This window comes from Protopterus annectens, chromosome 3.part0, assembly GCF_019279795.1.
Source record: "Protopterus annectens isolate FY-2018-M chromosome 3.part0, PAN1.0, whole genome shotgun sequence".
Taxonomy (NCBI): Eukaryota; Metazoa; Chordata; order Ceratodontiformes; family Protopteridae; genus Protopterus; species Protopterus annectens.
In genome coordinates, this window is record NC_056731.1 from 215,159,121 (window position 1) to 215,184,935 (window position 25,815).

A 25,815-nucleotide genomic window follows, 5' to 3' on the forward strand; every position below is an offset into this window, starting at 1 on the left:
CTGGCTATTTGACAAAGTCTTAAGTGAGATACAAGAATATATGGACTCATCACTTGTATTATACTGCACTTTCTACATGCAATGCACATGAACTTAATGACTTTTTGGTATATTTATTTTTGTCTTACAAAATATTATACATATGTCTAAAAATTAACAGTACACTTGCTCACATATTTTTCTCTTAATATGGTAACTGTACTTGTGGGACTTAAACCTTGTCAGTGACTATGTCTGCAACTGACAGACATGTTCATTTGGTTGCCCGTTAAAAGGAAACTGTTCTAGTGTGATTTAAGTCTGACACCAAAATACAATAAATATATTGAAAATACTGCCCAATAAAAAAGTTCCAAACACATAAGAACACTGAACAAAACTTCCTACATTAACATGTTTGCTAATATACAAAACAAGGCTGCCCTGTACTCATGTACTTCACTGGCTTTTTCATCTGTTGTGTCACTAGAGTAAGGATCCTTACCACAATAAGTATCACAATCAGCCTAATTATCCAGTAGTAACTACTGAAATACAAGATTGTCCTTTTGAGAATGTTACATAAATGGAAATGACCGATACAATCTTCCTCCAGCACTACTCGAGTTGGTTACAGTAATTGTCATGTGAAAAGTAATAGTCACTCAAAAGATCTGGATAGTGAATGTGTTGTTAGTATGCAAATATGCTTTGGAGGAAAAGGACACTATAACATCTGGAATTGTGGAAAAAATTAATAAAAGCAAATTTTCTTTTACTTTGTAAATGTCTCGCTCTTACTACCACAGAAGAAGCAGCGACAGTTAAACTGACTATTAAATTCATCAGCCTGAAAAGTTCTGACACAATGCAGTTCAGCATCTGTGGCTAAGTTGTATACATCTATTTAATACTATTAGTGAATTAATGGTTTGCTGGTGGTTTCTACTTGCCAGTGGAAAAAAAAACAAAGATATATTTTAAATGAAAACTGAGTTATCCCATCCACCTGGAGCAAAACAGCTTTCCACGAGTACATAAAGAAGAAACAAAATGGTGAAAAACTTGCATATAAACATAATACACGCATCTTAAAAGATAAGAAGCCTCAAATCAACATTATACACATACAAAATACACATACACATAACACACACACACACACACACACACACACACACACACACACACACACACACACACGTGTGTATAGATATATATATATATATATATATATATATATATATAGAGAGAGAGAGAGAGAGACAGAGATGTTTATACAACCATATACACACTACACACAAATATATAAATCACAAATTATACTAAAAACTAAATGCTACTATACCATGAACAAAGTAATGTTATCTATTATTTACATAAAGTTCAAACTAAAAGTACTTTTGCAATTTTTCCAGCAAGCACATTTATGAAAAGCAAGAGGTGGAAAAAAGATATTAGTAGATTAACTAGGTAAGAAAACAGCACAGTATATGTTCTAATTCATGTTACACTGCTGATTTCCTTTCACAATATGATGCCTGAATACTTTATGGCTGTCTGAAAAACAAACAACTCCCTTCATCCCATATATGCATAAATGCATACTACCAAGTTTTTTAATGCAGCTTCTGCCTGGTTAGCTAGCCTCAGATTTAAGTAATGCACTAAACATAATATGGTTATATACAGTCACCTGTCTGTCAGTGGGGTGATCACCAGACGGGGGGTGTTGCCAAGGTACTCGTAGGAATACTGAAACTGAGCATCACATATGTTTGCAAAGCAGTGCTTCTGAACATCATCCCAGCGGTGGCGCAGTTGGGACAACCATGCAAAGGCTTGAGAGCTGGTTATCTGGTGGAAAAAGAATATCATCCATTAGCATATTAATCAAATCAAACATCCATTTTTAGTTTTGTTATTGGCCAATGAATTTACCACGTCTTTGTGTTTACTGAATTATAACTGATGTGCTGGTTTTCTCTGAAAACTATTTTTTCCGATAAATGTTCTCCCTCTATGCTTGCCTATCAATGAGCCTTGACCATGTTCATTCCGCCATATTAGATATTCATAGTACAGGAGAGAAAGCCAAGCAATGGGGCCCATCATACAAGGCAGCCAAGGAGGCTGCTTTTGCCTTCACCAGCACCCTGGAAACAGGGGTGCTTCTAATAAGGTGCTTACCCCACACTGGTAGCTGATAGGAGAACTGGCATGACAGCAGGCTGGTTTATGTCCTCCCTACACAAATGCATGCTTACATCCACACTGTTTGAGGGCTACTGTCACCAGCTGGGACTCGCCAAGCCAACATTCACAGTTCTGGCTATTATGGAGCTGTGCAAACCGCCCGTTGCAGGACAGTGATTGGCTAACCACCAATCACTCCAACCCCCATCCCCCCGGATGGCTGAGCTGGCACTGCCTGCTTATTCCCAACCTTCTCTGCCTACCTCATCTAGTGTCTGAACTGCTATTTGAACTTGTGTATCACAGTCAGAACATCATCCATCTATGTTTGTTTTTAAATTACACTATACAACATTCAGAACGAGATTAGTGAACACACATACATACAAGCAAAGGAGTTAAAGTCTACTGTACTACAAAGTACTGACTACATTGTATCACTATGCATTTTCCTATATATTGTTTATACTGCTTTATGTATTATGATCCATTCAGTGACCTAAGTTCAATGCCATGTTCACCTGAGTTACTGAAGACACTAAGGCACAACTTTTAATAGAATCTCTGCTAAATGGCCTGAGTTTATTACAATGATGTAAAAAAGTCCCAAATGTATTAACATTATGTCGCTACACTACATTACGGCACAGAAAAATGACAATGAAAAATGTTGAAAATTCTTAACTTGTGCACATAAACAGATGTTGAGGAGCCACTGACCTTGAACAACACACTGCAGAGTTCATGCAGTATTGAAGATAGCTACCACCATTACTGCAGCCTCATCTAAATACCTGCCATGTATTTAGTTACAAAGAGCAACGTAAACCGACTATTTTTCTACCTTATGCCCTAGTACAAGGATGGTAGATGATAAAGCTGTATATATTCCACACTGTCCATAACTTCCAGTCTGTTCATTTGTGTTATCTTTTTTAAATATGCCATCTGGCTACAATTTCACTACACTGTGTTCAACTACAAAATGCACACTGGATTGCTTTTCTAGTCCTTCAGGTTTCGCTACAGGTTTCATCTGAAATTGACCATACCACTTGACTTGTCCCAGTGTACGGCATGTTATTTATGACAGCTTCCAACCTAAACACTATTTTTTTGTCCGACTAAGTATAGGGGATTTTTACTTCTGATGCAAGATCAACTCAGTACAGAAGTATTCTAGACCATTAATGAACTCAGCATACTAAGCAGAAACAGAAACCGAGTATTATATTGTGCAAGGTTGTGCTAATGTTGTTTGGACAACCTTTGCTTTCCATTGTCCTACTGAAAAAAAAAAGTTTTAAGTTCTCCTGTTTGGTTGATCATCATTTTCTTCCAATGCATATCAACATTTATGGAGTCCAAAGTTTTGAACATTTTTAATTTGCCTGCACCCAAGTAAAATTAAAAGTCTGACAGGCACGAACCACCAAAGTCTGCAGGAAGGGTTAGAATATCTCAAGAGAGTCTAAGCTTAAATAAAGCCCAAATAATTGAACTTGCCACTTCAGCATTTTCAAAGGCCCTAGGGGTGAGGATAAAGGCAGCCTATGTGAGTAATATATATCAATGGGAGCAGAAATCACTTTACTGCCTGAATTCTCTGTTGTATGTCTAGATAAATCTTATTCCATCTTTGAACTAGCTCTCGAGAGTTGAGAAAAGTGTTGTTAAAAATAAGTTTAACTATCTAAAGTAATCAGGAGAACACTTGGATTCCTAGATATTTAAATGTTCAAATGTCCCCAAGAAAGAACAACCAAGTGTCCAGCAAGTTAATAAGGTTAAACTGAATATTTACAGTTTTGGCTTTCCTTTTTTTAGTCGTATATCCTTCATCTTATATCCTGATAGATGTCCAAAGTTGACCAATTCCTAAAAGACTTCCTTTTTTTGAGACATCTATTACTCAAACAGCATAACCCTGTGAGATAGATGTACATATATAATATTCTTGGAGGAAATAAATCTCACATACAGTAAACTCAAACACCAAAATCATCAGCAGTACACCACACAATACACCGCTCCAAGGCCATCATAATAAATATAATCCATAATATGTTTAGGTTCTAACGATAAACTTATCCAAACCTAAACGACTTCCAAAATACAACACAGGCACAAAGCATACTCAGCAAATTAAACCTACTTCCTCACATAACAGAAAGAGTCCCAAAGTCACACATATGAGCCCATAATGCAGGCAGGCATCAACACAACCAAACATTCTTGTTATAGGTGACTCCACTGTAAAACATAGAGATGTGCTTTTTACCAGGCTAAGCAAGGAAAGAGTGATGGTTAGCTGCTTGTCTGATGCCTAGCACTGAGGAGCATTCTACCTTTTCCAAGGATGATGCCACAATATTTGCAAAAAATAACTGACTTCAGTAATTGGCTAGGTCTTTGGTGTCATTCAAAGGGGCTTCCAATACTTGTCAGTCTGGGAGGATATGATTGACAGACCATGGTACTTCACCAAGAATGGCTTGCATCTGTCCTCTCTAGACTTTCGATTATTGGCAAAGATATTGTCCACCCCGATAGTGTCTTTTCTAGGCAATGACAACCTTATAAACCTGCCAACATAATGAAGCATGCAAAGGAAAATATGAAGGTGTTAATGATTAATGCTCAGAGCCTAAACAAGAAACTCCATTCCCTGCAAGCCCTTCTTAATCTGGAAGACACTGATGCCTGTGTAGTGACTGACACATGGCTTAAAGTAGCAAACAGCAATCCAGCTGTATAGGCTATAATGCCTTCCACATGTTTAGACCAGCTACTGCACAGCAGGGGAAAAAAGTGGAGGCGTCTCTATCTGCATACAGAAAAGACACACATCAAGGCTGCTGAAACAGCATGATACACTAGACCTTCTTCATGTCCAAATAATCATCAGAAAGGTCATGTACTATATATTAGCTAGCTATAGAACTCCCTCTAACACAAAAGAAAGACAAGTTTATTGACAAGAACAGAATCACTCAGTATTAAAGCCAATACCATTTTCCTTGGATATCTAAACTATCCACCTACAGACTGGGAAACCTATACCACCACCAGTGCACAAGCTCAGAGATTCCTGGACTGTGTTGATACAAATGCCCAGGAACAACTGAGTACCCTCTAGGGGGAATCACATCTTTCATTTTGTCCTTACTAATATGGGAGCATCCTGCACCATTTCTTGAGTTTATTCTTCACTTGTTAGGTCTGACTATAAAGCAGTCTCCTTTGAAATAAAAGTGAAACCAGAAATCCCTTCCACCCAAGGTACCTTTAGAAATTTCTTAAAAGCAAACTACCTACTCCTAAGTGATATGCTGGCAAGTTTCAAATCTCCTCCAAACCCAGTTAACTTCACTGAATATGCAGAAATGTACACCACCACACTATACCACCATGTAACAGCTGCATAGATGCAGCTGTACCTCATAGGAACAAGTTCAGGGCAACCCACCAGAAACAAACCCTCATGGTGGAATCATAATATCACAAGCTTTATAATAAAACGGGAAAACAATCTTGAGCAAAAGTAAAGTTCCAGAAAGTTAGAGCCCTTGTCACTGGAATGAACATAAAACCGACCGAAGCCAAGTTTGTGGATAAAATAGCTACCCAAGCCATCAACAATCGCAAGGCATTTTTTAGTTACAAACAATCTCAAAAGCACATCACAACAACGTGCTGAGCTGACTCTGAACAATGTTACCTATACTGATAATGAAGACACAACAAACCTACTGGCTGATAAATTTAGCTCTAACTTTACCCTTCTCTTCCCTCCCCTCCACTCCATCTGTCTCTGAAGACACACCTGAAACTGGCTCGTCTACAGCTATCACACAAGACCAAGTCCTAAAAGTGCTATCAAAAGATAAAAATACTCCATCGATGGTTCGTAACAATATCCATGAATGCATCTTAAACAGCATATAGCATGAAGCATGATTTAGCAACACCCCTAACAACACTGTTCAATCTCAAACTCAATACAAGTTTAGCACCAAAATATATTCCATTTGCTCCTGAAGGACTCCTCTTAGATATGTTGGATAACTTTACTAATTCTGAAAAAAGAACTTCAATTGTTACTAAAAGAGTGCTTTTGGGGGCATTGTTACCTGAATTTAATATGAATACATAGTGGTCTACCTTTTATAGATATGAGAAAGTTAATGGAAATCAATATTTTTTTACATCTTCTTCTCTTTACAGCATCTTTCTCTGTCCTCCTTCATTTACTTTCAATTTATGATGGTGTTAGCATTGTGATGGAATAATATTTATACTGCAATTAAAATAAAGGAATGGTAGGGATGTACAACAAGTAGCATTCTCTCTAAAAAAGGATGCAGAAAGATAAGGAAGCCATGATGAGAAGTCAGGTTGCTCAGGAACATTGGGAATAAATATTCCATTTGCAAACATGGTGCTGAAGCCATAAAAAGATTTAAAAAACACTGGTCTTAAAACCCTACTGGATATTTTAAACTTGTATTGGAAAAATATGCAGATCTAATGGAGCAGTGGTACAGGAAAGGGAAAATAAATACAAATTCAAAATAACCTGAATGTGTGACCTAACAACGGGGAAACTGTGGATAGTTGCAAATGACTAAAGCCATGCTGTTATTTTACCAGCACCAGAACAACATCTTTGTCTCACCATTAACAACTTAAGACTCAGCACCCCTGCCCCTGACAAGCTGTGCCCCCTGACAACTCACAGTTGCCATATTTAATGCTGTGATGTTTTTTTCAGGTTACCTTATTCTTCTTTTTAAAATAATTTAAAATGTCCATTATTGGATATTTTTACATCCAGTGAACAGATGCTCACAAGATCTGACCTAACAGTCCTAACACAGTCTATTCCAGTAACCACACTAGATATCTGAGACGAGTAGTGGCCTTCTTTCTGCAGCATCCCTAAGTTATTTACATACCTTCTCAATATGGGTGATGCATATAACTGTAATGTACCATAAGGAGATATCAACAACAGTCAAAAAACAAATCTAAAGATGATGGCATGAGTCTACTGTTTTAAAAGGAAATGTAAGCCAACAGCACCTGAAGTAATAAACAGAAATAGTATATTACATCACATCTCATTAGTTTACTACAGAAGGTATATTATCTGTATTATGTTACATCCAAGGACATAAACAGAATGTTAAGTCCACACTTATTAACATATTAACAACCTAATACTTTTCCATCACTCTCTTGACAAGAGGATTTATTTGGGGATTTGGATAAATGAGAAGTGAACCAAGCTGCCAAAGACATGTGACAGGAAACTAAACAAAAGATAACACAAGCTAAAGAAATGGGAATGCTATTTATGGACAAGAAAAGTAAAATACGGGGAATTAAAATTGTTTGGTGCTCTTCACATTGTATACTGGGCAGCCTAATCTATTTAAACAATATAATTTGGGAGAAAAATGTTTAGTAAGGTAAACAAAAAGAGTACAACAGGAGAAACTACTTCTCTCCCATTGAACGCGAGGATCTTGGAATTTCTTGGCCATACAGCTGCAAATAATATACTCCACACAAAATAAAAATTATAAACTAAAATGGAAACAAATGATTGAAGCTCAAGGGGAAAGCAATTTGAAAAGAAAAGTGTGGGGTTTTGGTCTCAAACTGAGAAAAGGGAAGAAGATAAATATGCTGAATAATACATAATCAACACTTTAAAGTGATTTCTATAGCAGCTGAAGGTATCTGACTAGACTGAAGAAATAGCACCAATAGGATTTCTGCTGACTAAAAAAAAGGGTGTAAAATTGAGGGCAACAGCTATAACATGATTGAAGGCGCTTAAAAAGAACCTAGATATTAGGAGCAGATCTGTATTATATTAAACTGGACTAAGGCTAAGAGAAAATTTAATTAACAAATAGTGATATATTGGTTTACATGGGACTAGTGACTGAATACAAACAGATTTAAAAAGATAAAAAAATCTTCAACAACAGGTGATAACATTAATAACTGAGAAAAGGTTAGATGAGGCAAGAAATACGATATTATCCACAGCATACAGATAACTAATAAATAATCATCTAGACCATGATGATAAACTTAGAATGAACTGGAACAGTAAGTCAGAAACACAACTATCAGTTGACCAGTGTAGGGGGGAGGGTTATGTTTAGCTCCAAGATATGCCATTCTGAATACTTGCATAGAAATGCCTACATTACACACCAAGTAAATGAAAAAAAGTTCCTATTATTGGGGAACTAGTGTTGGAAATGTAACTGAGGAGAAAAGGGGAACTGGGAGTATATCTTTGGGGAATGTCAAAAACATTCAAACTTGAAACACAATGTCCTAGAAGCTCTTAGGATAACACAAAGAAGAGATAGAACATTGAATAAGCTTATGATATTACTAAGCTGGCTTCCAGATAGAGGTGAACCAAGATACTACCAGGCCACAACAATACTGATATTACTAGTACTTAAACAAACTACCACAAGAAATTGGAAAACAGAGGATGAGGAATTTAGTATAAAAGATGTGACAGAAATATCAAATGAACTAAGAAACCTGGAAAAGAATACAAGAAGGGGTACCCCAGCAAGACTTCATAGAAATAAATTGCCATTATTGGATTTCTACCTGCAGTAGTAATAACAGGACAGAGGAAACTTAGATTAAAACGTCTTACACTAAGGAGAGTAGCCTATGGATATAAGGAAATTCCAGGAACAGAAGGAATAAGAAAGTACAGTTGTGTAAGAACTTACCATAACAGTAGATATCACTGTTGCAGTATTCCTTACAACAGGGATATCTTTCCAAAGGTAGTTGTAGTTCTGGACAGTATACCAAAGTCTGTGCCCTTCTACACCTTGTACATCTGATACATGATCTAGACTTGAAGGTGGAAGTACATAAGGGATGCACAAATGCTAAAAACCTCATAACTTACTTGGCCCAGGAGAATAAAAGGAACAGAAGTAGAGGTAACTATATATGTATGTACATGTCCATCAAGAAAAGAAGAAAAGAAAAGAAAAGGCATCCCTCAGACGATCAAAAAAGGAAGGAGGGAGGGACAGAATCCTGTAAGAGTGATCAGAAGGACATCTACTGTTATGGTAAGTTCTTCCACAACTGTACTGTGTCCTTCCAAGATCACTGCTGCAGTATTCCTTATAAAAGGTAGAGTACTAAAGTTAATGAAGAGAGGGGGCAGAGGAACAAGTAACTGAGGAACAGTCTAAAATGACATGGACGATGGACATAGCAAAACCTCCTCTAGCCCTAGAAAACAAATCCAACTTATAATGTGTAGTAAAAGTGTGAATAGAAGACCAGAAAACCTTCTTACACCCACACAGCATGGTTTCCGCATTCCACACTACTGCACTCGTATCATTCATCAACATAGTCTCCCTAGCACATGATAAGAATAAACTTGTCTCATGCCTATTCCTTGAACTTTCTAAAGCCTTTGACACTGTCTCTCACCCAGTCCTTCTAGATAAACTCACTAACTTACATTTCTCTTTCCCTACTATCTCCTGGTTCTCCAGCTATCTCTCTACCTGCCAGCAATCAGTTAAATGGCTCTCTGCACTATCCTCCCCTCTCACTGTACAAATGGGAGTCCCCCAAGGGTCCATATTTGGACCACTACTCTGTAATATTTTCACCAACTTGCTCTACTCCTCTTGTCCCCAGTCATATCTTGTGCAATATGCTGATGACTCAACTGTTATAACCATTGTTGACAACCCAACTGAGCTCCACTCAACTACCCAGGCATCCTTCCACACCACTGAGACTTGGCTTAGTGATAACAAACTAATACTTAATCCAAAAAAAAACTAAGTTCCTACTCGTCCTCCCTAAAAACATCACCACACTCAAAAGTACATTTACCATCTTATCCTGCAACACTATCATCTCAGCTGAATCTAGTACTAAATTGCTAGGTGCTACAATAGATAATCAGCTAAGTTTGATCTCCATATTACTAACTCGGTAAAAAGAACTCATCAGAAACTTGGACACCTTTTCCGTAGCAAGAAATACTTAACTAACACTGCCTGAATAACTCTCTCTCAGGCTTTATTACTCCCAACACTCCTGTACAGCTATCACATATTCACAAACCTAAATTCTGCACGTATTTCCAAGCTTGAAATTACCTATAATAAGATTGCCAGATTTGCAGCTAACCAAACCTACAAGTCACACCACTGCTTAGCACTGCAGCAACTAGACTGGATAGAATTCCTTCAGATGCTCCAACTATACCAACTACAAATCATCCACTCTGTCCTCTATCTACCCTCCTTCTGCCCCAGCCTCTCCACTATCATATCCAAATATTCCCCTGCTAGGATGCTACGCAGCTCAAATCAAGAATTATTAGACATCTACAAACTCAAAACCAAAATAGGTTGCTATCTCTATAACTATATCCCAGCTACATCCTGGAACCAACTCCCCTTGGAAATAAAATCCCTCCAGCATAGCAAAAGTTTCAAATTAGCCACAAGGAAATACCTAAAAACAAAGTGGTCTTACCACTGTAGCCAACCACCCTGAAACCACCATCCTTTCACCTATGACACCACCTCACTCTTAATGTATCTCTAACACTACTCTCCTCCCTCTTCTACCTCTTCCTTTCCTCTGTCTCCTACCACTCTTAATTCTTACAGTCTCAAAACAACCTACCTGTCTAGAATGTCTCCTATACTTTACCTCCCCTACATCTCCTACTAGCCATTCTTATTTTCCTTTCTTGTTTCCAAACTCCTATACAACTAGATCCTACCCACTTTAAATAAGCATCTGCCTAACTATTGTGCTCTAAGCAGCTTAAATTATATTGTAACTAGTCACGTTTTCTTCTGCTAATTGTTTAAAACCTTGTTTGTAACAACTCACATACTTGTCTGCCAATTGGTAATACTCTGTATAAGTGAATTGCGTGAGGAGCATTTTCCTCTCCATGTCTCTGCTTGTAAGATCCTATAGCTGATTGTTACTACTATGTTACTAAAATTTAATAAATTGTTTTCTAGTCCTGAGGAGCTTTTCTCCTCGGGTTTCTGCTGAAAATGAGCCAAAAGCTCAGCCAGACTAACCCGGTTAACAAATGTAAAATAAATAAATAGATAAATAAAGTGTGGAGGAGGCTACTGCCCTAGTAGAATATGCTCTAAAAGAGGAAGTAAGCTGTTTCCCATGATAAGAATAATAAAAAAAAGGAATGGCCTTAGATATTCAAAATGGGAATCTTTGAGTCCAAATACTGCTCTCACTTTTGTCACTGGGTTCCTGTACATAGCAAGACCCCTGTATCCCTTCCTAATGAATTAGGCAGAACCCTCATTTCCTTTTCAGTCAAACCAATTCAAACCAATACCATCAAAAATCATCTTTCCAAGCTTAAGCCCTCCTCCCTCACAGCTGACCAACTCCCTAATAAATTTCTAAAGCTAGCAGTTGATGGCATCTCCTACCCTATATTTCTCCCAATAAACCCTGAGCAGTATATCCCCAAACTCTGGAAAGTCTCTTATATCATTCCTCTTCACAAAGGCGGCTCCTCTACCGAGTTCTCAAACTACAGGCCAATTGCCCTCTTCCCACCCATAGCCAAGATTCTTGAAAACTGCATACACGGACAACTCCTTGACTATCTACTAAGCAATAATCTCCTAGCTACATCTCAACATGGCCTCAGACCTAAACACAGTACAACCACTGACCTTGTTAGTTTTACAAACTCAATCAACCAGCTTAGAAATGACAACCAGCTTGTCTCGTCTATCTTTCTTGATATGTCTAAGGCCTTTGATTAAGTAACCCACCAAAAGCTACTGAATGAGCTAGCTTTCTTAAATCTAACCTAGCCAGCCCTCTTCTGGTTTCTCAGCTACTTAACTGACCACAAACAGGCAGTTAAGTGGAAACATGAACTCTTCATCCTATTACCAGTCTCAGTAGGAGTATCCCAAGGCTCAATTTGCTTTCCATTGCTCTTCACCATATTCACCAACAGGCCCAGCACAGCCACCGAGCATGCAACCATCATTCAATACGCAGACGACTCCTCCCTCATATGTTCAGCAGTCTCCCTACCAGAACTCCTACAAACAACCCAACAATCTTTCCAAGACATTGAAAAATACCTCTCAGACTCTCAACTCATACTCAGTCCAAATAAAACAAAAGCTTATGCTCTTCATTGATAGCAAAGTTCCTGATAACTCTCCCCCATTCACCATCTACTCAGCCAATAAAACTAAAATTGAACCTCACCAGTACACCAAATTCCTTGGAGTCACAACTGACAATAACCTAAAATTTGACAAACATCTGGCTCTAACTATCAAGAAGGTCCACCTTAAGCTAGGCTCACTATATAGAGTCAAACCATACCTAACCCGAGGCCACTAGACATTCCATAGCTAGGACACATCTACTCTATACCCTTCTATATGCCTCACCAATATTAACTAATCTCAGAAAATCAGATTTAAACAAACTGGAGTCCTGCTATAACAAAATTGCAAGATTTGCTACTAACCTCCCTTACAGATCACATCACTGCACAGCACTTCATAAATTAAATTGGATTGAACTACTCAATCTCCTGTCCCTCAACCAACAAACTTTCATGCATTCCATCTTCCACCATCCAGACAACTGTCCAGCACTCAAGAACGTAGTGCAGCCCTACTCAAATGGCAAGCCACTAAGATACTCTAACAAACTACTACTCAAAGTAACTAAATCTAATAATTGTTATGGTAACTCTGTATTCTACCACCAAATATCCAAGTTCTGGAATTCCATGCCTCAGACAGTACTAAATTCTAGCAACACATCCGCATTTAAATAACTTCTTAAGGAACACCTAACCAAAAACTGGCTTTGCTCCTGCACTAATGCAGGCTGATCATTCTGTCCTTCCTTGTAAAATATCTCTTCTCTTTCTAAATTATAACATCCAAACTATCCCTTCTCTCCTGGAATTCCAATTTCTCTCTACCTGTCTCAAGCTCACTACTGCTCCTATTTTAATATTCCTATCTCAAGCTTCCTACAGTTTCATTATATTCCCTCCTTCTTGTACTTCACCTCAATATTGCCTCAGCTATCACTGTTTATAACAAGTAACACTAGCACAGCAACAATCAGCCATATTCTTGTTCATATACCATACATATATCTCATAAATATTTACCACCAAAACAATGATATTTATCTACTGAGTCATTTCTCTATGATGGCACAAGCTATTTCCTGCTAGTTTGTTAGCTTTCTTTTTTTCCACTTTACATTACTCCCTTGATTTTTATTGTTTATGTATAAACTATTTCCTATCAAAGTTATGCAGTCTTGATTGTTATCAATTTCTCATATTGTTTGTAATGTGTTTTTGTAACAGAGATCCCCCCCACCTCCACAGAAAAAGGGCCAATGGCCCAGTTCGATATCCCCAGTAAACAAATGTAAAATAAATAAATACTCTGCATTAGTTCTACCAATGTTTCCAGGATTTCAGACTATCGCAGGGCTGTCCAAATCAGCTTTCTTGGGACCTTTAGGTTGGGGATGGGTTTGGCATAAAGGTTATGGTCTTCACCTCACAGACACAAAGTACATGGATTGATTCAATCTTTGGGTTATTAACTAGGTTCACAATGGCCCTTTCAGGCAATTAGCCTAGTATTCACCTATGACACTGCCGCATGCCTGCTCCATGTCTAGGAATGCCCAATTAAACTTTTTCTTCATCTCCAGCTTCATTTTCACCATTTGTCTCACTGCATCCTGATCTGAATCCAAATTGCTTATCTCCCATCATAGTTTCTACTACTCTGTGCATTTATCAGTCACCCTTCTCAGTACTTTCAATCAGTGTAGCAGGAGTTTGATACAACTCTATATTCCTTTGTCCTTGTACAGAACTAGAATGCAGCTAGTCCAGGCAGCTGGGATATCTCTCTCTCTCTCTCTCTTTCCATACTATAATGAGTATTCTCAAAAGTCATTTCTCCCCCAAAGCCCCAGACATCATCATCATATCTGGAATGACTTCATCTTCCTTAGCGCACTTTGTACTTCTATTATTGGTTCTCCTTCCTCTTTCAGTGTAGGCTGTGCATGCATTGGTACACCTTCTGTAGGTTTTTCCTTCATTCTGAAGCTTCTTTGAGTACTCTTCCCACCTGCCCCAGATGTCCTCTGGACTGGTGAGCAGACAGTTGCTATATCCCTTAGGAATGACATCTGCCGGCTATCTTCGGTAGCTTTCTGTCATTGCCTTCCAATTAATGGAGCTTCTTGGTGCCATCTGCTGCAATCACCTCCTAGAAGCTGGTAGAGTTCCCCTAATGCCTTGTTCTTTGTCAATGTGACTGCCCTCTTTACCTCATTAGCCAACCAGTATTCCCACTTTGCCTGATCCATCTTTTCTTTCTCATACATCTTGCTGCATTTCTCCTTTCTTCTGATTACTTCCTGATCTTCTGTATTCTACCATCTACTTTCCTTATGTACCTTATATCTATACCTGGCCCAGCTGTATAACTGTGTTATCATTTTCACACATGCTGTTCTGAAACACTGCCATTCTTCCTTGACTCCACGTATTTCTTCCTCTTTTTGAAGTGTTAGTGCTCAGACTAATCTTAGAAATATTCTCTGACTACTGCCTGCAGCTGACTGTGCCCTCATATCTTGGTCTCACTCTGTTTGGTTATGTGCTTCTTATATATGACTACAGAGACAATTTCATTGCCCATTGTATCAATATTAATGAAATGAACCAATGACTTACTCACAAGGCAGATAAGCAAATGCAAGCAAGATGTCACTCACACATAGTAAACAGACTGCGGAGTCTGATTTTACAAAGATAAGGAGAAAGTCTGCTCTTTATCAACAGCAATTCTGAATATGGATTTCTGTTTACTGATACACAGACAAGTATCTTCATGTATCAAGTTGAGCTGGTGATTCTACAAACCATCCAGAGATGTGCGTCACACTGTACAAGCGAATGTGGGCGTCAGTGTGTGGGTGGGTGCGCAGTTTATGTCTGTTACTCATGCGAGATTAGATCTCTTCATTATTACCCACTGGGTACCAGGGAAACCCTCAACGGGATACAGTGGCTACTGGGAAATAAATGAATGAATGGGAACATCATAGTTGATTGTATCTCATTTTGTAATAAAGTGTTAATTTTACAATACTTGACAAAGTTTACTGGAGCGATTATTAGGAATGTGTTTTTGTGTTTCTTTTTTATATTTTGGTTTCAATGGAGACATAGGGAGATGAATGCAAGAATGAATGTGCGAAAGGACCATCAGTTTATGAATAACATCTCTTGCTAGAACAAGCTGCAACATCCTTTTTTGTCTTAATGATCAAAATATACTGACATGTTACTTCATATATTGCAGACTATTATCATAATGGCTCTTATCTAGTAACTCATTCTTTGGCTGAAGACAAGTATCAGTCACTTGTTTGCTGGTTAAGTAAGTGCTTTACAGATACAACTAACACATTTCTATAATTTATGTGCAAAATATTACTTCCAGTGCAAGCATTTGTATAGTTTGTATCTTGCAATCAACTGTACTATTTTATTTGTTCCAGGAAATTGAGAAATACTAGTAGTAATCAGCTAGCACTGGTTACATTTACCAGTAAGTGGTTTTCTCTGAACTGGGAGTAATTTTTTTACATCACTATGGTTTGTGGAAAACACATCCTCACATACATTTTAGCTGACAGCAAAATAATGTTGTATTAAGTGTAATATGAAATTAAAGTTTCAAATGTATTACATATATTTGTCTATTAAACAAATGTAAGGTAAAATTGTAGGATAGGGTGGAATGACTGAAATTTCTCATTAAGTAAACCCTGTAATAATCACCAAGAAGAGATTCATACAATGATATGAAAAACAAGCATACTGCCTTTATGATATCCTCTGTAAGCCACAAGTTATGACTCAGTTATAAATTTCCGGTCCAAATTATAAAATTAAATCCCGAAAGTAAAACAAAACAGAAACAAAAAAAAGTAGCAACAGAAGAAAGGGGAAGATTTTTTTTTTGAAAGAGTTGGGAAAACTGTCGGGCAGACATGATTTACTGTTGAGCTACATCATGAACTTACCTGGAATTATCTGCCAGTTATCACAATGGAAAAGATTACATGCAAAACAAAGATGTACAAAATAAAGATTATGAATATTGCAGTAGATTGTATGGCCAGCATTTATGATAAATAAGGATGAAGTCTAAGGCTGATATCAGTGAAGCATACATTTTGGTTCTCTTTCCTCTCTCTTTTTTAACTTAAAAAATCCATGCTGGCCAGCTTAGCTGCATAGGCTCTGTGACCATCCACTCATGGTGTTTAAAAAAAAACATAGAAGGAACAATGGCTGCAAGGAAAAGCTGAAAACTCCATCTGTGGCAGGACGTTACATGCAATCAGGAACACATAACATACATTACATGTTGAGAAGAAATGTCATTGGAAATGATCATGTGCCAAGATACATGGTATAAATCTCTGTAAAAGACCATGTAACAGGAAGCAATTCATGCTGCAATACTTGACAAGGTATATAATCAGCTACTGGTACTTAGAAATAAGATTTGCAGCTGAAATATTTGCATCAGTCACAGGCTGGTGTCCTCATTGTGTTACTATTCAAAGACCTTGCATTCTTGACTTTGTGATACGACAGCTAGCAGTATATAAACTCTGCACCTGAGAAAATAAGATCCTTATAAAGAGGTAACAATTTATTTTTTCCTTTTCTGCTACTGCATACCTGTTAATACTGTCTATAATTTAACTACTCTATGTCCATATGTGAATCAGAATTTAGCATGACATCTAACTGCACATCACACCATGTGATGAATTAAACCACAACTTAATCACAGTGTGTTAACTACTTTGCTCATCTTCAGCTACACAAGGCAGCAGTTACTTACTGATGCAGTTTCTTTCTTTTTCTTCTTTTTTTGTGCTACAGCTATGCTGGTATGACAAAGTATAATATAAAGGAGTATCACCTCACAAATTTACTACATAAACAAGAAAAAACTATGAAATCCAGTGCTGCTAATAGAACGGCTACATCTATTTTCATTGATTTATTTTGTTGATCCAGTAAGCGGACTAATCAAAGACCAATTTTCCCCAAGGCAAGGGTCACTTAAAAAAAACAGTAGAGCTTATGTGACTCAGTTCATGCAAATACAATAATGCAATTAAGCTATACATAGTATTATGTTTTTGCCTTACAGTTATAGTCTATCAATACATTGAGCATTTTATATGAATAATGAATCAAACACATTTGTAAAGCAAGATTAAAGAAAGACAGCTAATTATCATTAATGCACAGGTATGGTACTGTTAACAATGTCATCTTCTGTGCCAAACCCTAGGACAAAGATCCATCAGGCACCGTAACAAACCTAACAGTAGTATCAAGAACAGAAACATTGTTTTCATTTATCTTCAGTTGTGCTGGTGAAACAACTACACAGTACAACCAAGTTATTATGATCCGACTGTGAATGAAGAAACAGAATGCTCAATAAAATGTTCAGGTAATGATGTCTAAAAACATTACACTATGTCTGTATGTACTTAAAAGGAAGAACTGCAGCATTTCTGGTATATGCATATCCTGCAAAAGTATGTCAGACAAGCATGTCACAAAAATCAAGATCAGATCAATAAAAAGAAAAAGTACTACATGTTACTAATATGCCTTTTTCCTACAAAAAAGGGGGAATGTGCCCTTTTCTTAAAGAAATATTCAGAACCTAGTGGCAAATCACCAGTACAATAACAGGACAGATGCACAAAATAGGAAGGCAATTGTTAATAAGCAGAAGGAATTACTCTTTGTTTTAATACCTTTATTAAATTATCACTTAAGACATATGCAAACATACATTAATATAAAAGAAAACAAACGATATTGAGATCTTTCCAGTTACATACATTTTATATCACATATATTTCTTTTTATAACTATCAATTTGACATCATATCTTCTTCTTCTGTCGACTGCTCCCGTTAGGGATCGCCACAGCAGATCAACTGTTTCCATTTCTTCCTGTCCTCTGCATCTTGCTCTGTCACACCAACCACCTGCATGTCCTCTCTCACCACATCCATAAACCTTATCTTAGGCCTCCCTCTTTTCCTGTTACCTGGCAGCTTCATCCTTAGCATCTTTTTCCCAATATACTCTGCATCCCTCCTCAGCACATGACCAAACCAACGTAATCTTGCCTCTCTGGCTTTGTCTCCAAACCTTCCAACCTGGGCTGACCCTCTAATATACTTATTCCTAATCCTGTCCATCCACGTCACACCCAGTGCAAATTTTAACATCTTCAACTCTGCCACGTCAAGCTCTGACTCCTGCTTTTTTGACAATGCCACTGTCTCCAACCCGTATAACATAGCTGGTCTCATTACCGTCTTGTAGACCTTCCCTTTCACTCTTACTGGTACTCGTCTGTCACAAATCACTCCTGACACTCTTCTCCACCCACTCCATCCTGCCTATACTCTCTTCTTCACCTCTCTTCGACACTGACCATTACTCTGAACTGTTGATCCCAAGTACTTAAACTCATCCACCTTTGCCACCTCTACTCCCTGCATCCGCACCATTCCTCTATCCTCCCTCTCATTCACACACATATATTCTGTCTTAGTCCTGCTGACCTTCATTCCTCTTCTCTCTAGAGCATATCTCCACCTCTCCAGGGTCTCCTCCACCTGTTCCCTACTCTCACTACAGATCACAATGTCATCTGCAAACATCATAGCCCACGGGGACTCCTGTCTGATCTCGTCTGTCAACCTGTCCATCACAATTGCAAATAAGAAAGGGCTCAGAGCTGATCCTTGATGTAATACCACCTCCACCTTAAACGCATCCGTCACTCCCACCGCAGACCTCACCGCTGTCACACTACCCTCGTACATATCCTGTACCACTCTTACATACTTCTCTGACACTCCCGACTTCCTCATACAATACCACAACTCCTCCCTAGGCCCTGTCATATGCTTTCTCTAAATCCACAAAGACACAATGCAACTCCTTCTGACCTTCTCTGTACTTCTCCATCAACACTCTCAGAGCAAACATTGCATCTGTAGTGCTCTTTCCTGCCATGAAACCATACTGCTGATCACTAATCATCGCCTCCCTTCTTAACCTAGCTTCCACTACTCTTTCCCATAACTTCATGCTGTGACTGATCAGTTTTATCCCTCTGTAGTTACTACAGCTCTGCACATCACTCTTATTCTTAAAAATCGGTACCAAAACACTTTTTCTCCATTCTTCAGACATCCTCTCACTTTCCAAGATTTCATTAAACAATCTAGTTAAAAACTCCACTGCCATTTCACCTAAACACCTCCATGCTTCCACAGGTATGTCATCTGGACCAACAGCCTTTCTGTTCTTCATGCTCTTCATAGCTATCCTTACTTCCTCCTTGCTAATCCACTGCACTTCATGATTCACTATCTGCACATCATCCAACCTTCTCTCCCTCTCATTCTCTTCATTCATCAACCCCTGAAAGTACTCTTTCCATCTGCTCAACACACTCTCCTCGCTTGTGAGTATGTTTCCCTCATTATCCTTTATCACCCTTACCTGCTGCACTAGCTCGGTCCCTCTGTCTAGCCAATTGGTACAGGTCCTTTTCTCCCTCCTTAGTGTCCTACCTTTTATACAACTCTTTATACGCCTTATCCTTAGCCTTCGCCACCTCTCTCTTTGCCATGCACCTCATCTCCTTATACTCTTGTCTACTTTCTTCATCTATTTCACAATCCCACTTCTTCTTCGCCAACCTCTTTCTCTGCATACTCTCCTGTACTTCTTCATTCCTCCACCAGGTCTCCTTGTCCTCCTTCCTCTTTCCAGATGTCACACCAAGCACCTTTCTAGCCATCTCAATTACTAGCTCTGCTGTAGTTACCCAGCTATTCGGTAACTCTTCACTGCCACCCAGTGCCTGTCTTAACTCTTCCCTGAACATCACCTCACAATTACCCTTTTTCAATTTCCACCATTTAATTCTTGGTGCTGCCCTCACACTCATCCTCCTCTTCTTGATCACCAATGTCATCCTACAAACCACCATCCTATGCTGCCTAACTACACTTTCCCCTGCCACCACTTTACAGTCTCCAATCTCCTTCAGACTGGCCCTTCTACATAAGATATAATCCACCTGTGTGCATCTTCCTCCACTCTTGTATGTCACCCTATGCTCCTCCCTCTTGTTAAAATACGTATTCATCACAGCCATGTCCATCCTTTTCGCAAAATCCACTACCATCTGACTTTCTGCATTCCTTTGCTTAACACCATACCTACCCATCACTTCCTCATCCCTTCTGTTCCCTTCACCAACATGCCCACTGAAATCTGCTCCAATCACCAGTCTCTCACCCTTGGGTAGACTCATCACCACTTCATCCAACTCGCTCCAAAATTTTTCTTTCTCATCCATTGCACACCCAACTTGTGGAACATATGCACTAACAACATTCATCATTACACCATCAATTTCCAGCTTAATAAACATCAATTTGACATCATATAAATTGCTCAATTCCTGCTTTTCCTTAAAATTCACTCTTCTTTCTGAACATTACTTTGCATGTATTGCTCCCTAAATTGTTATTTCTATAGTTTGCTCCTTCCCATTTCTAAAGACCCACTTCTGTTTTTTTACCTCTGTTACAGTATTCAATACTCCAAATACAGATGGTTTAGACTTTGATTTCCATTTTCGAGTAATTGCTTTTTTGGCAGCCACCAGAATTAAACTTAACAAGGCCTTACTATGTCTAGGCAATTCAGATCCTGTGTCCCATTTCCTTAGTTACATCCATTTGCTCACCCAATATCTCTGACAAAGTACTCCGTAGGGAATTTTTTAAATGTGCCAACTCATTACATTCCTAAAATATATATTCCCAGTTACCTCTTTCTTCCCATCACACTTCCAACATTTGCCATCTACCTGAGAAAAAAATCACTTGAAGTCTGCTTGGGGGTATAAAAATACCTAAGCATACATATCTAAGCAAAAATCCTAAACCTTCTGGATTTTGTTGCATACTTGGAAGCCATACACATGCCCTCCCACTGTTCCCTTATAAATTGTTTATTCAGTCTCTCTTCTCAATGTTTTCTAACCCCCCCGATTGAATCTTATAGTTATTGTGCAATATATTATATGCCCTACTAATTACCCCCTTTCACCTGCAGCTTCTGTTCTAGATTCAACTAAAGACTCTACCAAGACAGGTCCCCTATCTCCTTCTCTTTGCCTATAATCTGACATCAATCCCTGGTAGGAAAGACTGTCTCTAGTCTACAGTCCAAATGTCTTCTTGGCCTCATCCCATTCTATCACTGTTCCTTCTCTAGTTATTTGTTCCTTTGCTAGTTTTCCTCCACTAAATTTCAACCCCTTCTTGCCTATTCTCTGGACCCCTACTTTCAAGTCACCCCTATCAGCAAAATCCCTTTTCTCATGTTAGCTTAGTTCTTAGAATACTTTCTTCTGCTTTATGAATATAATATTCTGTAATGGATGTTATTATTCTGCTTAAGGATCTGCAGCCACAATCACACTCTCAAATTATTTCCTGAATTTTCCCCATGTTTCATAATCGTCCCTTGCCACTTTGAATAATAAACTTATGCTTGTGTTATATATATGAGCCTTAGTTGTGTAGCTCTAAAATATCCTCTTCAAATCAGGTAACCCTAAACCACCTAGTTCTATTGGAAGGATCAACTTATCCCACTTAACTCTTGCCTTCTTCCCTTCCTATATAAATTAAATTATTTATTAATTATTGTCCTCAACTTGCATTTTCACTCCTTTTATCTACACCCATAAAGAAAAGCTTACAGTTTCTCAGTTTTTCTATTATTTTTTTTTTGTTAAGTCTCTTCCCACACATTCTTAGTTGCCATAACAGAAACTTTTTCAATCCATACTCCTAAATATATTGTCTTACTGTGTTCACATAAATACGGATATTGCAGATCCAATTCCTGTGTGGATACATAAAACAAAGGCTATTGCCAAAAATTATCTTCACTAATTTTATATCTCAAAAATACTTGAAACTGTCTCAAAATGTTCCATACCACTGAGATATCCTTTTTTGGATTTATCAGGTAAGAAATATCATCTGAAAAAAAACTTTTCTTGATTACCATACCAATTATATCCTTGAATTTTTAAGTCCCTTATTTTCTTTGCCAATGGCTCTGAATCTAAAAAAATAACAAATAGGACAGAGAACACCCTTGCCTGGTTCCTTCATTCAGATACAACCTAAAGAGGCCCCCCCCCTTTAATTCTTGCCTCAAATCCTTCATATATCTTCCTAATTAACCGTATTATTGTATCAGGGAAGGTAAAATATTCCACTGCCCTACTCATAAAATCCCAGCTTACTCTACTGAATGCTTTCTCTGCATCAAGCCCCACCAACAAAAATGGTACTTTCTTATATTCTGCATACCTCTGGATCATCACTGTCCTACTAATGTTAAATTTTGCCTTCCCTCAAAAAAAAAAACACATTGATCCATATCTATCAATTTTGGCAACACCTCTGCCAGCTAGTATAGACATATATAATCATGGTTTAACATTGAAATGGACCTATATATAGCTGAGTCTGACTGGTCTAATATTTTTAGATTTTTCAGTCACCATAGCTTTCTTCCAAGATGTCTGTGCTTTGCCTTCTTTTAATATACTGTTAATAAAAGCCTTCCAGATCTTTTTCACTTTCTTCCCTGCTGATTTCCAAACTTTCACACTGGAAGAGTGAGACTTTTCTTCAGAATGAATATACATCACTGTTTTTATCTCATCCCCTCATATCTTAACTACATCTACCTCTAACCCTGGCATATGGAAGTCTTCCATAAATATTTCCACTTGTGCTAGTTCTTGATTTTCATGATTCTCTGTTTTACACACATCTTCATAAAATTTCCAAAATATCAATAATACCTCCACAGGATCTCTGGTTATTTTTCTTGTTATAAGCTCCCTAGCTCTGGCAACAACCCTTTCCACTTTCTGTTGCAAAAGTCATTGTGCTGAACATTTTTGTGCACTGAAGTTATCAAAAATAGCTGCTTAACAGCAATCATTCGAAACTCATGGTTACTATCCAGATACTCCCCTATTTTCACTTTAGCACTCTACAGTTGTGCCTCTTCTTGTTCTGTTTGATTTTGTCTTATTCTGCAGTACTTTAACCTTTGTCAGCCCATCTAAATAATTCATATTGGGTCTATATTAAATCAGCGAATACTTAAAAAAGCGAACGCTGATTTATTGACCCCCATGTAAGCGAAAGCTTACAATCCTGAACACTCGGAACAGCGATGTTTTTCCCCCAGGGAAAAATCACTGTTCCGCAAAAAATAAAAATAAAAACTTCAAAACATTACATAAAGTGGAGGGGCTACACCCTCCACACCCCCTGATGTGGGGGGCTGTGCCCCCACACACCCCACACTTAAATATACCAACTCCAAGATCACACTACAGTGGCGAAGACAGCAAAGTAGCGGAGGCAGCCAAGCAATTTCTTTCCCAGGGAATGAAATTGCTTATATGCTGTTTCGCTGTTTCGTGCTTTCAAGTTTGATCAAGATTCATTCGAAGGATTGCGTCTTCGATTATATCATAGGAACCCTTCATATTACTTCTTAACTATATCTCTTTCTCTTTTATTTCTACTCTATTTTTCAATTTTCATTTTATTCCACTCACTAGTTATAAATTCAGAAGAAATGTCTAGCTTCCCTAATAACTCTTGAATAATTTCCACTACCTATTCCTTAAATTCTTCTCTTTTTAACAGGTAGGAGGAAATTGATAGTGTCTCATTTTTACTTCATTACCCTGCATTTTTATCTTAGTTTTTACTACTGTATGATCTGAAATAGTTATTTGGATGTATGCTGAAGCTTTCAATTATATGTACATGTTCCCAGTGAAATATAATTGCTATCTAGCCTAAAAAAGTTATTATACCTTGGAGAATAATATGAAAATTCTCTCAGAGTTCTAACTACTGAATTCGCGTCTTCCATACCAAATATTTTCATAAATGTATTCAGAAATCTACCCTCTTTTGTTATATTTTCCCTTTTAGGTCTCCCTGGTACATTCTCACTGTTGCAAATCAAGTTGCAGTACTCACCTATAAGCAATATTCCCTGCAGAAAGCTGATTTTTCCCAAAAATGTCTCAAGCTCCATAATAGCAGTTTTTGGTGGAATATAAAGACATGCCAGTGTAATCCTCCTCCCTTGCCAATAGCCCCTTACTACTACTACAAATCTACCATTATTATCTTTTTTTTCTCTTCTATCACTATTGGAGCTCCTCAGTATAATTATTACCTTTTCATTTGTCCCTGATATTCTGGTGAATACCTGTCCTAAAATACTTTCTTTATCAAATGTGCATGTCCATTTCTTTCCAAATGTGTCTCCTGCAACATTGTTATTTTCACTCTGCACTTCCTAATATAGTTCAATACTCTTTACATTTTTGTCTATACCTGTAAGGCCATTCATGCTCCAAAATAATATGAATAGTATACCTATTATGATAAAAGTTTTTGTTCCCACTTATTATACATGACAGTTTTTTGAATGTGTATTTCCAACTTTTGAGTTGCATGCACACACTAATGTTTCACAGGCTGATATTTTATATATTTGTTTTTTATCATCTCCATTTGAACCTATGTCACATTTGTCAAGACTTCTTATTTTAACAAAAACCTTCAAACAAAAAATAAATACATTTTCAGAACACCACATAACATATTAACGTAGAATAAACATATAATACTGTGTAGATCTTCAAACATTGAAGTTTAACCCTCCAGATAGGAATGACTGCCCCAAATTCCACAGCTGCACCCACAGGCATTAAATAACCTAAAACTGAAGTTATTCATGCTAATGTGCATGTTACACCCTGTGAACCCACTTACACTGATGGCTGTCTCTTCTTTTTTATCCCTATTCCCCTCCTAGATGTGAAAAAACAGCTTTTATGGTTTTAGAAAAAAATAACTTTTAGCCCTAAGAAAAAGTGCACTTGCTATCTTTAATACATTTAATAGAACAGTGTATAATTTAGTTTTATTTAAAGTATTAAGGCTGCTAGGGAAGCTGCTATCTCTTATTCACTTGCAATAATTTTGAACTTTATTTTTCACTGAACTGCTTACCCCTGTACCTTTAAATTTTACGTTTCCCTCAGCAAAGAATGCTCTGAACACTCAAGATTAATTGCTCTTACATATAGCTTGTCTCCATGGAAACACAGTCAGCAAAGAGAGAAAAGAAAAAAAAAACAGCTAAGAACTGTGCAGATGCATGAGGAAATGAAAGTTACACTCTTACCACAATGACAGATTTGTGTTGTCTGTTTTTGTCCTTCCTCAAAGGATGGGTCTTCAGATCTGACCTTGCTT

General features: G+C 37.7%; 1 protein-coding gene across 1 annotated transcript in view; it reads right to left on the minus strand.

Annotated features, from left to right (window-relative positions):
- The window catches only part of DNAH11 (dynein axonemal heavy chain 11), a 4,606,558-nt gene that overhangs the window by 3,160,331 nt on the left and 1,420,412 nt on the right, over window positions 1–25,815 (minus strand). The window contains exon 32 of the mRNA XM_044065542.1: window positions 1,676–1,836. Within this exon, the coding sequence (XP_043921477.1) occupies window positions 1,676–1,836 (161 nt within the window). The remainder of the gene's footprint in view (window positions 1–1,675; window positions 1,837–25,815) is intronic.